This window comes from Elgaria multicarinata, chromosome 3, assembly GCF_023053635.1.
Source record: "Elgaria multicarinata webbii isolate HBS135686 ecotype San Diego chromosome 3, rElgMul1.1.pri, whole genome shotgun sequence".
NCBI classification, from domain to species: Eukaryota; Metazoa; Chordata; class Lepidosauria; order Squamata; family Anguidae; genus Elgaria; species Elgaria multicarinata.
In genome coordinates this window covers 126,647,659-126,662,131 of record NC_086173.1, presented here as the reverse complement: position 1 = coordinate 126,662,131, position 14,473 = coordinate 126,647,659, and the positions used below count along the sequence as shown (strand labels likewise).

General features: G+C 43.2%; 1 protein-coding gene across 1 annotated transcript in view; it reads right to left on the bottom strand.

The window, feature by feature from the left end:
• SUMF1 (sulfatase modifying factor 1) overlaps positions 1-14,473 on the bottom strand; it is a 68,143-nt gene that overhangs the window by 42,001 nt on the left and 11,669 nt on the right. Inside the window, exons 2-3 of the mRNA XM_063121678.1 lie at positions 13,750-13,923; positions 10,044-10,118 (exon numbers count right to left, since the gene is read on the bottom strand). Of these exons, the coding sequence (XP_062977748.1) occupies positions 10,044-10,118; positions 13,750-13,923 (249 nt within the window). The remainder of the gene's footprint in view (positions 1-10,043; positions 10,119-13,749; positions 13,924-14,473) is intronic.

The window sequence follows — 14,473 nt, the reverse complement described above, 5'->3', positions numbered from 1 at the left end:
GTTACAATGTGCCCCCGCTGCATGGCAGTCACTCCCACAACAAGAAGCCACGTGAGGAAATTCACTCACAGCGGCTTCTCATTATGTGTCAATCAGACCAGTATGTTTTCAGGTGTATATTTAAAATATCTTTGGTGTTATATAGACACAACTTGCTAGTGGACAAATATACAGATATTTGGTCTGCTTTTCTTGAAACCTTTGTATAACTCCCCCCCTTTTTTTGGGGGGGGGGACAGTTCATATGATGGAAATGATCATTCTTCTATATACACAACGTATAGTCTCCCCCCCTCCCAGTTTTCACGATGTATTTTGTTTTGATTGTTGATATTCACAATAAAAAAGGGAAAGATATCTTTGGTGTGTAATCAAAAACTTAAAATTGTGAATGTAGCAAACATTGGTGTCATACAAATATGCTAGTCAGAGAGTCAGGTTGCAACACAGGTTTGCTGCCAATATAACATTTGGAACAATCCTGAGAGACCTAGAATCTCACCCCACTTAAACCATAGGGATTTTAGGTGACCTCATTATCTTGATCCATCAATAAAATGGAAAATAACAATCACCAATGCACAGAGTTCTGGGGAGAATACCCACTTTGCTCATTTAAAAGTGATATATAAGTAGTTAAAATATATGTAATCTAGTTTCTCCCACCACCACCACCACCACAGATTTCAGGATACGTGCCATAGTTGCATGTTCAAGCTTCTTCTCTGCAAAAGGAAGAGCTTATAAACTACACAAAAAGTTTCAGCCCCATTATCATACCATTACTAAGTCATTAATTTTGCCAGGTCCAGTTTTGCCTAATCCTATGTTGTCATGTTCCTGCATTAACAGAGGAACAGAATAGCACTGGGATGCATTTGTTTTGAGGCTGTTTACATAGTAGTTGTTTACAAAATCATGGAAATAATTCCAATTCCCTTAGGCAAGCATGTCTGTTCCAAAAGTGGAAATTGCTCCAGATTTGAAGCTGAAAATGTCCATTTAAAGAGAGCTACTTGTTTTTTATTACTACCCTTAACTCACAATAGCACCCAAATGATACATACCAGCTAATGTTTGAAAACCAAAGAGAGGTACATTTAAGGACTGGTTGAACATTATTCTTCTCCCACCAACCCAATCCACTCCACCCTCTTATGCACAGTGAGATCAGAAGTGAGCATCAAGTAGGCAGGCAGGCATATGAAAACCCACCAGTTCCTTCTTTTCACTCGCCATGTGCAGAAGTGACTGGCCCAAACTGGGATCTCCCTTAATCAGTTTGATGAATTTGTTTTAATTCATTGTGAGAGGGATGGGTGGAAAATGCCTGAGCAGCAAGGCATATACCCACTTACCTGGAACTAAGGCCCATTTAACTCAATGGGGCTTATTTCCGAGAAGACACATATAGGACACTGTGAAGCTCAGACATGGGCTGGAGGGAACAACATCCAACCTTCTCATTAAACCTTCTCACTCTGACCTCAAAGTCCCTGGCATATTAACTCATACTGAAAATTAACCCAATGAAACGGAAGTTGCATCTTCTAATATTGGGTATTGCGAATTGTAGAAAGCAAAACCACTTAGGCATCATTTTGCCAGCTTTTAAATGCAAAAAGTGAGATGCCTCTTCTACCTATCCCACTTGTTAGAATGCTCTAGATTTCTTATGCTCAATTAACTGAAGTCAATTCTGCTGCATGCTCTTACTGACTATTGTATTCAACGTTACACACTAAAAGTAGCCCACCCAATGAACAAGATGAAGCCTGGACTTGTATTTATATAACGTATTTTGCAGATAAAGTCATCCACCCACAAGCATACCAACTTAGATGTTACAGCTGAGGCAAGCTAGCACTGTTCCCGACAATTACCCATATCAGTTTCAGTCATTGCTACCCAAGGGTGGAGACAGAATGCTTGGAGAGGCCCAGGCAAGAGCACTGGTGTTTTTCAACTTCCTAGAGGCATCTGTCTGACCACTGTGGGAAACAGGATGCTGGTATAGATAAGGCTTTGGTGTGCTCCAGCAGGGCTCTTAAGTCTGATTAAATCAGACTGGTCTCTTTCATGGACGGAATTATTATTCACTCTTGGGGGAAGATGCTCCTCTCTTCTCCAAAGGCAATGCAGCTAAGGAAACCCTCTGCAGCTAAGGTTGTGGGGTTTTTATGCTCAGTTTCAAGTGTATCATTAAACACACACAGAGTTTCATTTTCATCAAATCCAAAATCAGCAGCCTCGCTTCTGAATTAGTGGCTGGTGGAGCCTGTTACGGAGGAGGAGCAAACTCAAGCTAAGTAAAACAGATATATGGTGATAGGAAGACTGCCTGTTTTGCGGAAGATCTCATACCTTGCTAAATGAGAAGGTTTGCAGTCTGGCTATGCTCTTAGACATAGGGAGGTGCCCCATACGAAGTCAGATGGTTGGGCCATCTAGCCCTGTATTGTCAACACTGACTGGCAGCAGCTCTCCAGGGTTTCAGGCAGGGGTTTCTCCAGACCTCCCTGGAGATGCCAGGGATTGAACCCGGGACCTTCGGCATGCAAATCATGTGCTCTACGGCTTCTTCCAGTCTTGCTCCCGAATACCCATAGAGCAGCCATCTCAATTTCTCAATTATAAATTAAATATCACCTTACTAGGAAACAAGGAACTTCCAGTTGCTCATCATTTCAATACCTTGTAGAGTTACTACAACATACTCTTGGGTGTGTGTGTGATGGGGGGGGGCAGTAGTGCTACTCTTAAAAATAATTCTGAAGATGCAGTTGGCATTGAATGCACCTGGTAGTGGGCCAGAGACAGTATGCAAGACCCCCACCCCTGTATTCTCTCAGTTGCATTAGCTGCTGAAGAGTTTAAGCCACTATTCAAGATGCAGATAATCACTCATCATGATTACCTGCATCTTGAATAGGTGGATGCACAACTTCAAAAATGAAAATAAAAAATAAGAGGAAAGGGGGATTCTAGAACGACAGGAAAACTGCTGTTGGGGGAGGCACAGCTCACTTGACTTCTGTTCAGCACTTTCTGTACTACAGAAACCTGGGAGCAACATTCCATGTCAAGCATAGAGCCAGTGTGGTGTAGTGGCTAAAGTGTCAGACTGGGAGTCGGGAGATCCGGGTTCTAGTCCCCACTCGGCCATGGAAACCCACTGGGTGACTTTGGGCCAATCACAGACTCTCAGCCCAACCCACCTGACAGGGTTGTTGTTGTGAGGATAAAATGGAGAGGAGGAGGAGGATTATATACACTGCCTTGGGTTCCTTGGGAGGAAAAACGGTGGGATATAAATGCAATAAATAAATAAATAAATAAATAAATAAGCATAATGTCAGACTTTAAGTTACTCAAAATTATGGTGACATGACAAAAACTTGTTGCCACTAGCAAAACTCAGCTGCGGGTGCCTGTGCCACCCACACAGACTACTACCCTTTGCTCCTCATTTCCTACACTGCACCGTCACTTGGCTTTCTCTACTCAAAACATGCTTCCTATCATGAGAAGTCCCTCAGCACTACATTATCCAAGTCCCATCCGTAGGACAACAACCCAACAAGCACCTGTCTGTCTTTTTCGTTGTCGACCTCTATTCCATCTCTGACCCCAAAAGAAATGAGATCGTCTGACATCTCATCCCACATACCTACAAAGCTTCCCTGACACTTTGTGGCTATCGATGGACCTGCCAGCTATTTTATTTCAGTTTTACTCTTCCGGCAGCCTGAATTGATATAGCCCATCCAATTACTACTGCCCGACCCAATGTCTCAAGACATCTGGTGTCACAACGAATCTTAGGATTATAGGCTTGATTTATTTTGCCACTCTCAGAGAATGGCAAAATAAATCACAATAATCACTCAGCCCTCCCATCCCACCTGTCCCATGATGGATTCCCTGCCCACATCAGTGTATTAGACATTCCTGATCAGAAAGGCACAGGCTTAAACACATGAACTCTGCTAAACAAAAAGTGAGTGTCCAGAAGGTGCTCACCTGAACCAGTTTTCTCCAACTAAGCTGTTCTGTTTTGCAAGTACATCGAAAACTGTACTGGAATGACCTAATTCTGCTCAACAATCCACCTCCATTGCATATAGGTTGAAAACAGCTGCCACGGATTGTACAGAAACATAGCAATGCAAATAATGCCAAAAGGGACATGCTTGTCAAGGCTCCAGACAAAGAAGAAAGGACAACAGGCAGATTTGGTTGTGCTAACCTCTGCAGAAGAGGCTTTTCCAACAGAATTTATTTATTTATTTATTTCATTTCTATACAGTCGAATAGCCAAAGCTCTCTGGGCGGTTCACAAAAACTTACACAGCAGTCCTATGTACTAATTATGCTGGGTGCCAAGAGAACCACCACTATTCTGGTGGAACAACCACTATATTTATTTATTACATTTATATACCGCCCCACAGCCGAAGCTCTCTGGGCGGTTTACAACAATTAAAAATAGGAAACATTAAAAGTATACAAAAATTTAAAAAAACATAAAAACAGTATAAAAACAACAGTATCCATTTAAAAACAACTATTCTGGGGTCCATTAAAAACAAACTTAATGTTGTTAAATGCTGTTAAAATGCCTGGGAGAAGAGAAAAGTATTGGAAAGGCTTAGAAAAGAAGGCTTCGAAAAGAAGGGACAAATGGCAGACAAACCACAGATGACCTCTCCCCACATCCCTGGAAACACTGCCCAAGCTCACTAATTAGGAGCCAGGATGACAACACCCACACTTTGGAAGCCATTCTATGCTGGCCAAGCCAGGGGTATGTCCGTCATATCATCACAACCCCAACGCAGAAAAAATACCCAGAACCAGGCAGCAGCCAACTAAGGGAGTCCTCAGGTGCTGACTCAGGCACAAACACTCACTGGTTCAAATCCACACAGGAGATTGTGTCCACTTCCTTTTCTGTAGTCATCATTCATTGGGTCCAGGCTACCTGCAGGATCGCCTTCTCCCGTACAATCCGCCCCGCACACTCAGGTCCTCTGGGAAGAAGCTACTTCAGTCAGCCAAAATAAGGCTGACAACCATTACCCAGAGGACCTTCTCTTCTGCTGCTGAGAAGTAGGCAAGGAGCGCACAGCAACCACATGTCACAGGTTTCACCAAGAGAATGCAACCCACACCCCTGCCCTGAGCTAGAAACCACCGAGGAGCACATTTCACCCCCCTCCAAAGATCGGGGCAGGGAAAATGAAGCACCAGTGCGGGAGAAAGCCAAGTGGCCCCTTTGTTACAGCTGCACGAAGTGCCACATAAAGGCAAGAGGATATAGCACACAGGCCACTGCTCCAGCTACAGGAGGATCGACAAAGCCCAGCATGCTGCTTTCCACAGTGGCCAACAAAATGACTGCTAGGAGCCCACAAGCAAGGCCTGACAGCAATAGTAAAAAAATTGGGATTTCCTGAAGTGTGAAGCCAGGACCCCATACAAAGAGACATGGAGGTGTTTCACTAAAAAGAGTTCTCTGATGACTGCTGTCCCAACATGAAGTAGAGCAGGAGAAGTTGAGCAACAGCCATCATGGAGAAATGTGCATTTGTGCACAAGCGTGGGCACACAGAAACTCAGCAAGTAGGGAAGTAACAGCACAGGGAGAGTGTACACCTGACAAGTTTCCAGGCTGAATGGAGATCAGAAGATTTAGTAAGCTTGGGCAGCACCATTTCATAATGTTCTGAGAAACAGAAACAGATCCCTCGTCTCAGATCGGCCCTTCTTTGCTCCTCATTTGTCGTATCTTTGTGCTTTGTAATTCTTCAACTGATCACCCAGTGCCAAACAAAATGAATCTTGCATGCCTGCTGGACTGAATTCCCACACTCAAGAGCATGATCCTTGCACAAATCAATCTTTTCGGTTTGACCCTCAGTAGTTCCTTAGATGGTGTCAGTGGCTACGTCCATAAAGACTGGATGTCAATCCTAGGAATTCATCAGCCTGACCTTGCCAAAACCATCCAGCTTTTACCGAAGGGGTGGGGTGGGGTGGGCAGAAACGGGACCCATCTTGAATCACATAAAGCTGGTGGCTTATGGCTTGTAAACGAGCAACAAAACCACATTGGATTCAGTTCTTTAAATCGAAAGAGATCTTTAAACCAAAACAGCAAGCATTCTTCCAGATGTTATTTTATTCTCAGGTTTATTTATCACAGCTTCCATATTTGAAGTGGGGGAAACACTTTTGGCGAAACCGTTAAATAACCGGCTAAGAATGCCAAGCCACAAGAAAAGCAAGTCCTTGCATCACTAGGCTGCTGGCCAAAGTAATCAGAATAATATCATTTTTCCATGCCTACCCAGATGATGTTCTGCATGCCAGGATGTCCTAATAATACATACTGAAAAACAAGGCAAAGGATAGTCCTCTAAAATTTACTCTAACCAAATAGGGGAAATCTCTGAAAGGAAGCAGCGGACCTCCACACTTTGGGCCACCGGCCAGCTCCAACTCGCCTCCGAGGCAAGCATCAGGGACAGTGCTTCTGAGTTAGGCCAAGGCCCATGACACACGGGACAGTGGCTTTAAGAATTGGCATTCTGCCATTTGACTCGGGGTAGAAGAGGCACAGGCTGTGAAAACAGCACATGTTTTTTAAAAAGCATTTCCTGCAAAGCTCTCTATGGGAATGCTGGATGCCCTGAATCTCGCTGCAAGGTTTTGTATTGGTATTTCACATGTGTGTTGATGTTTTGGGGCATGTAAATAAACCCCTGGGGATGGGTGGGGGTTATTTAGAGCATTTCGACTTCCACGCCAAGCATCACAATTCCTTTGAGAGGGGGGGAAATGATGCTAAAAAAAAGCAAGGCAAAATTTTCAGGGAGACACAAAAGCTTCCCTGCCCCCCACCCCCAGTGGATTGTTTCATTAAGTCAAATGCTATCTACCCCCTCCCCAACCACTGCAATACTGCCCTTTGTATCAATCCCCACTTCTGAATTCAATGGGTCAGCTTGTAAGCCTGCTCCAGATACATTAAAACAGTCTTCCCCAGCTTGGTGCCCTCCAGATGGGTTGGCTACAATTCCCATCAGTGGAAGGCTGATGATCATGCTGGCTAGGGGTGATGGAAGTTGTAATCCAAGATGTCCAGAAGGCACCAGGTTGGGGAATTCTGCATTAAAAACATATTACAAGCCCATGTGGTCCTCGTCCTCCTATGAGTTCATGCAACTATGAGAGTCAGTGTGGTGCAGTCGGTACAGCAGTGTACTTAGACATATTTTGCATAGTTTGCATATACCTGTTCATTTGAGACATCACTTATGCAACTAGATATTACTTGGGAGCCAAGCTCTTGAAGACAGGAGGGAGTATCTAGTCCCCCATCTTCCTTGTTACAAGTTTGAAGATTTATAAGAGCCAACTTTGGGTCCGATAGAAACTCCCAATATCTGGGGCACAAAAAGTTGTTTTTAATATTTGTAAAAAAAAAATTAAAAATCCACATATCCTTTTCCCACTGATGAAGACCTGTATGGTTAAAACACGTTTGGGGATTTTTGTTTAAAGTTTGATGTATGTGGACTATTCTGTTTAAATTTTAAATGTATGTATTTGCTTTACGATTAAAATATTTTCTACTAATATGATTTTATTGTAATAAGTATAGTTATACCTAAATTTGATATATTGTTTGCATCAGTTTTCTTAAACTTACTTTGTTTTCAGGTTTGGTTTAAGATAGCATTTTTTCACATTTCTGAATTTAAAGTAGGCCAAGAAAAGGTGCAGGTTGTATACCTTCTCACGGTGTGTCAATGTTAAAAGCATGGACCATTTTCTCAGAAGAGACTGGGGGAGGGGGAGGGTTTTGTTTTGCCACATGCGTCACGTCAGATTCGAACGCCCCCATCAGTTTCTAAACTGCGGCTTCACGGGCCCATTACGCGCCCTCCCTCCCCTTTTATCCACAGCATCCGGTTTCTTCAAAAAGAAAGAATAAAGCCTGCAGAGTCTAATTGCACCTCCAAGTCCCCCACACAGAGTGCTCTAGCGTGCGCTATTAATGCTCCAATGCATAACATTTTCCTTTGGGAGCACAGTGGGAACATAGCAAGATGAATCACTTCTGTGAAATTTAAACTGATTAGGTACGAAAACACAAAGTCACCTGGCGCCGTCCTCCAACTGTCTGCTCAAAAGGCAACTGAAAACCCACAAGTGCCCCCCTACCTATGTTTAAGGTAAAATTAATATGTTGCTTCCCCTCTCAGCACAGTGTATTCCTCAGCGGGAAAAAGTAGCAAAACAGAGGGAGGGGGAACAGAATCTACACAGCACTGCGAAACACTGTTCTCTTGCCCCATAACGGTGCAACAGCTACATAATTTTGGGTACAAATATAAGCCTTATTCTCCCTACAACTCTGTGTGTGTGTGTGTGTGTGTGTGTGTGTGTGTGTGTGTAACAATCACCATCTGCAAAAGCTTGGTTCTGTTTTTTCAGTGCCAAAGGGCCTGTTCCCACATTACATGTTTGTAGATACAAATCTACCAGGTAGTGTTTGGCCTTGTTCTAATATACCGGTAAAATGTGGAAGGAGATGTGGTGGTTGGCTTCCCAATGGCCTGGTTCGCATGTCATGCCAAACCAGAGTATGATTTGGTTTGCATGACACGCTATGGTTCACTGTGGGCTGTTTAACCCACAATGAGCTGCAGGATGTGAGGGTGACATTTTGACTATGCAACCCTCAACAGGGTTGTATGTTGTACAAATCCCAGTCACCAAGGATTATACAAAAGGTTGTTTAAACCTCAAATAACTCTTGATGGCCGTGTTTGCATGACATGACAAGGTTGCATTTTCCAAATGTTGCCTGCAAGCACCTAGCACACATCATATCTCATCATGGGAGAAACAACTCCTGATGAACACGCTGTGTCACGTCAACCAAATCTAGGGGTTATCACTTAATTGTGGGTTGTCATTACATATGAAACCTGCACTATGGTTTAACTATGGCTTGTTAATAATCTCTTCCTAGGTTGTTCATGGGTTGTAAACTCTGAGTTATTCATAGGTAACAACCCATAGTTGAACCATAGTTCAGGATTCACATGTAACAACAACCTGCAATTCAACAACAACCCATACTTTGGGTTTTCTGTACATGAGCAACAGGTCAATGTGTATCAACAGAATAAAAAACAGTAATGTAGCCATTCCCAAATTACAAAAATAGGCACAGCCTATGAGTGTGAGCCTTGCATGTTTTAGTATCTAACGTGGATCAATTTAGCATTGTGGGTTCCTAGACACCTTCAAAAAACTGGAGGGAATATCCTGAAGCATGACATTATATCATTAGAGAACTTTATAATATTTCTGCCTCTTCCCACCCACTCCACTTCTTTCTTTTCTGTTCTTTGTTTTGTCATGTGTTTAGATTTAGGGAGGTTAGTAAAGTCATTACTAATGTAAGACCCACTGATTTAAATGGGTCTACTTTAAGTATGACTTATGTATCCAGCCCAGATCATTTCTTACATCTTCTATTCTTCGAGAGCTCAAGGACAAGTATAGTGCACTATTTCACAGCACTAATGCTGTCCTCATAGTTAATTATAATAATGACTGACTTTGCATGAACAAACTATGGTGGCTTGTTTAAGCCATGATGCATGCCAGGTGCCACTTACTCACCCAGGCACAGCCATCCAAACAGAGGTGGCATGGCTTGTTTGACAGAGAAGCAACCCTCAAATAACCCATGGCCTGTTGCTGGGTCATTTGAAGAATGTTTTCACTTCAAACAAGCCATGCTGCCCGAGTTCAAATGACATGACAAGCAGCACTTGGCCAGGTAATTAGGCAAATGGCACCTAGCACACACCAGGACTTAAACAAGCCACTATAGCTTGTTTAAGCTGTGGTGATCATGCAAATCAGGGCACCCGATTGTATTATTACTGCTACAGTAAAGTGGGCACAGCTTTGAATCATTAGGCCAAAGCACACTAGCTAAAAAGGACATGACTCACAGACTGATGAATTTCACTCTTCACTTGTTCACTCAACATGCCTTCAAATACAAAGGAATCTCCGAATCTTTCTGCCTAAGAGAGGGGAGGGGGAGGAGGAAACAGAACAAAAGTCGGTTGGATTTGAAAGTTTGCTGCGCAAGTGTTTTTATTCCCAAAATGCCAGAAGAAGAAAGCATCAAATTAGACAATTAAGCACACAATGGGCTTTACTTAATCCTTCCTATTCGCAATTCAGAGTTTGTTGTTAAAAGGAACAATATGTTCACAGGAGATGAAAAGATCACTTTGCTCAAGGATATGATAATTCCTAAAATTGTCACTGAGGTGAAATGCAAACTGATTAGAAGAACAGATGGCAGCTGCTAGAACCCCTGTAAACGTTTCCATTGATTGGAACTAATGTTTTCAAAGGTCCAAATTCCACTATTAAAAGGAATGAGAATCATGAGATTCTCAAGAAATGAGAATCATGGGATATTGGCAAGCATTCTGGCAGAAGAACATCCAGCACTTTACAATCTTACTCATCTCAAGAGATATTTATTATTAAAGAATCTTACTTTACAAATAGGAGAAGTGAGGCTGAAAGGTGGCAGCCTGACCAGAAATATCTAATGAATTTCTTACTAAGGTAGGATTTCAAGACCAGCAGACACATAAAACTATGAGACAGGATGTTTCTCTAATGTAACCTGGATCACAAGTCCAGAATTAATGTGAGTCTTTTGTGAGGCCAGAGGTCAGTGGAAACAATGTGCTCACATGTGTAAGTTCTCAGATTTATCTAGGGATCAAGGATCTCAGGTAGCAGATCTGGGAAAGACCTCTGCCCGAGAAGCTAGAGAAGTGCTGGCAGTTAAAGTAGACCAGGACTGGGTAGAAGGTAGATCTCCAGACAATTTGGACAACTCCTAGAAGCCCCTGCCAATGACCAATGATCAGGAGTTGAAGTCCAAAATACCTCATTCATTACATTTCTATACTCCCCAATGGCCAAAGCTGTCTTGGCAGTTTATGAATATTAAAACCTTTAAACCTCTCATTGTTGACAATGACAAACAAATACCATTGCCACAGATAAACTATTCACAGCACAATGCAAACACATGCTTACTCAGAAGTAAATTTCCCTGAGCTGAGTGGGGCTTACTCCCAGGTAAATATGCACAGGATTGCAGTGTTAAGCCGTTTTAGGGTGGATTCCTGCATTGAGCAGGGGGTTGGACTCGATGGCCTTGTAGGCCCCTTCCAACTCTGCTATTCTATGATTCTATGATTTGCTCTTAAACCAGTTTAATTGCATTAAGTTCAGTCATTCCTCACTCTGACTTTGGTGCTGGGTTGAAACCTAATAAGGAATTACTGCACCAGTTTTAGAGCTGGTACATTCCATTAGATAGAAATCCATTAGGCATTGATTTGAGACATTGATCTCAATTGCCTGCAACTCGCACAATTGCAAATCAGGTTCTTTTAAAATGTATTTAAGGAAACTCCCATCTTTTCACTACAAAATAATGCCCAAGGTGGATAACAACATCCAAAAACACAATATTAAAAAATAACTAACAATCAATAGTATTTATTATTTAATACTTTGACAGAATTCCATATTTTCTATATATTAGCCTCACCACAGCCTGCTGCTCTCCAGATGTGCTTGGACTACAAATCCCATCACCTCCAACAATGGCTGGGGTCAATGGAAGTTGTAGTCCAAACATATCTGGAGGCCAGCAGACTGGGGAAGGCCGATGTACATCATCAAAAGATGGATCTTCCTAACTTCCTCTCAGCTGCTGAAAACATATGGGCAACGTCTAATGAAATCTCAGGACACAGACCAGACCAGCATTTCTCCACAGCCCTCATGCAGAGCTAACAGAAAGAGAATGCTATGCCACTCTTATATAAACTGTTCAATCACAGACTCAGCTTTCCTCGGTATAGAATTTGGGTTTAGCTAGTACATTCTAGAACTTAATCCCTAGAAACCTTTTTTTTAAAAGCATCTTAGAAACCGCTGCTTATTTTATAATGTCCAGCCTTTTCAAGGAAAGACTCAAGGAAAGGATTTTATAACTCATTTCCCCATCGCTACTATTATACAAGGTTATGTTTGATTGGGGGTTACATTAGCCAATGGGCCACAGGATTCAGCCTAAGCCCTCCTATGCTGGTGGAATGAGAGACATGCCATCAGCATGGCAGACACACCTGTGGAACACACTTCGATGTTGTCGACACTCAGTTGGCGAAGAGATGGAGAGGTAATGAATCCTGCTGAGACACTACCTGATATTATTAAAATATTAGTCAAAATAGTGAGGGGGGAAACAGTCGCATGTGAGAGGAGTAGGCCAAAAGGGCTGTTTGGCCCATGCAGCCTTCCTCCCCCTTAGCTCAAGTGTGCCTGGTGTGGGGTCCTCTCCCCACCTTTCCTAGTATAGTACCCTGGATTCAAGCTTGGATTCCCCATCCATGTAAAACCTCAGCTGTTCCACCAGACCAGGGCTTTTCCTGCAGCCCCTGTACGCCTGGTGTCCGTGACTGGAGGATAAGTGTTGGAGCTGGGGAAGTGGGGAGAAAGACCACTGTCCCATGATGTGTCCGATTCCTGCCTGCAGATGTGAAGCTGCTCTGTGAAGCCTGCAGTGTGGAATCGAGTCCTGGGAGTTCCCTCTCTTTTGCTCCTGACATGTTTTTGGCCAAGCATGCAAGAGGTGAGTGAATGGAGGCATTTCCCCCATTCGCCTTCATGGAGCTCAAATTCGCACCTCCTGCTTCCCAACCCTCTGCCCTATGCAATGAGCCAATGGAGGAGGAGGACGAGGATGCCTGGGTGCAACTCCCCTTGTTACCCATCTCTTTGTCTGCTTAATGGAAAGGGGTTCCTTCCTGAAAAAGCCTTGGATCTTTGAGCTAGGAGGGGTGTGTGCACACTCCACAGGGCTCCCACCCAGTAAGCTATGTGGGTGCTGTGTTGTGTGGGCTCTCCTTCCTCCCCTTGGCATGGTGTGCTCCAAAACTGTGTTTGTAAGCAGCAAGAGAGGATTTGAAGCCCTGCCTGTAGGATGCCTGGCAAATAGTATTGGTGGTATTTAATGTCCTACCATCTGCTCTGTTACAGGGGAGGTTTCAGATAATCAGTTCTCCTGATCGCTTATGCCCATGTGGAAGCAATGATACTGAATCGGTTGTCCACGTTCTACTCTGCTGTTCTTTTTATAGAGAGATTAGAGATTGTCGCTTGACACCAGATTAGAAATTAATGCACTTCTTCGTTGCTCCAGGGCCACAGAGGACAAAGACACAATCCAGGCTTTTGCAAAATTCTTTTTGAATGCTATGAGTAGAAGGTCTCTTCAGAATTGATTCTGCTGCACACTTCTCAAATTTGTATGTAACTTCACCCTACTCTCTTGTATGTGTCAAATCTGGGCGGTGACTGCAATAAAGTTGATGATGATGAGTATTGGTGGGTTGATTACTGGCCATGCCACTGGGACTGATGGAGGGGTGGCACTGTACCATTGTTTTGCACATATTTTGACGCAAGGACTGGGGGAGGGCAGGTGTCCTTGTCATTTTGAATTTATTTGCTTTCTCCACGTGTGCCAGCAAAGTCCCTAACTGGTGAGCTTTGATGCTGTTTCTAGAAATAATGGGAGCATTTCGCCAACAACCGTCTTGGCCCGCTTACCTCTGTGAGATAGCCAGTGGCATTCACAAACTTCTCGTATTCTGCATTGCTGACTTCATAGCGATCCATAAAGAAATGGTCAATATGGACTTTCCTTGCAGGCCATTCTCCATCTTGTCGTATAGCTGGCTCATCAGTTCCCATTGTAAATAATCCAGCTGGAATAGACGCCATCTGCAAATTGAAGAGATAATTTCAGATATGTCTAAAACAGTGTTGCTCCCCACTGTTCTTTTGCAGAGGCAAGCTATGGATGTCACTTGTAGGCCTACGGCCTTCTACAAATACCTTCTACAAACACCTTTTCTCAGTGATCATATTGTGTGAAGTAGTCCTCATTTGATCAATGAGGCAACCATGCTGAGGGACAAAATGCCTGTGACAAAATATAAAAGCGAGTCAAAATATTAACAGTTTTATTAGAAAGACAAAACCAGTTGCTGGGCATCTGCAAGCAAGCAAGAATTAGGTGAACAAGAGTCAGATAAGAATAGTTGTGCTTCAGAAAAGACTGAGAAAAGTAGGGAAGCTCGTTAGGTTATAGAAAACAGCATAGGAAAAGGCACTGACACATAAGCAGATAGGAGGGGGCATTGGTAAATGAGCTTGGTCCACTTCACACGTTCCACAAGTCCAAATACTTTACATGTGACAAGGTACAGCCCTCGCACCGCATTTATGTCATAATGCATGACTGATATGTGTAGTATTCACACAATGGCCC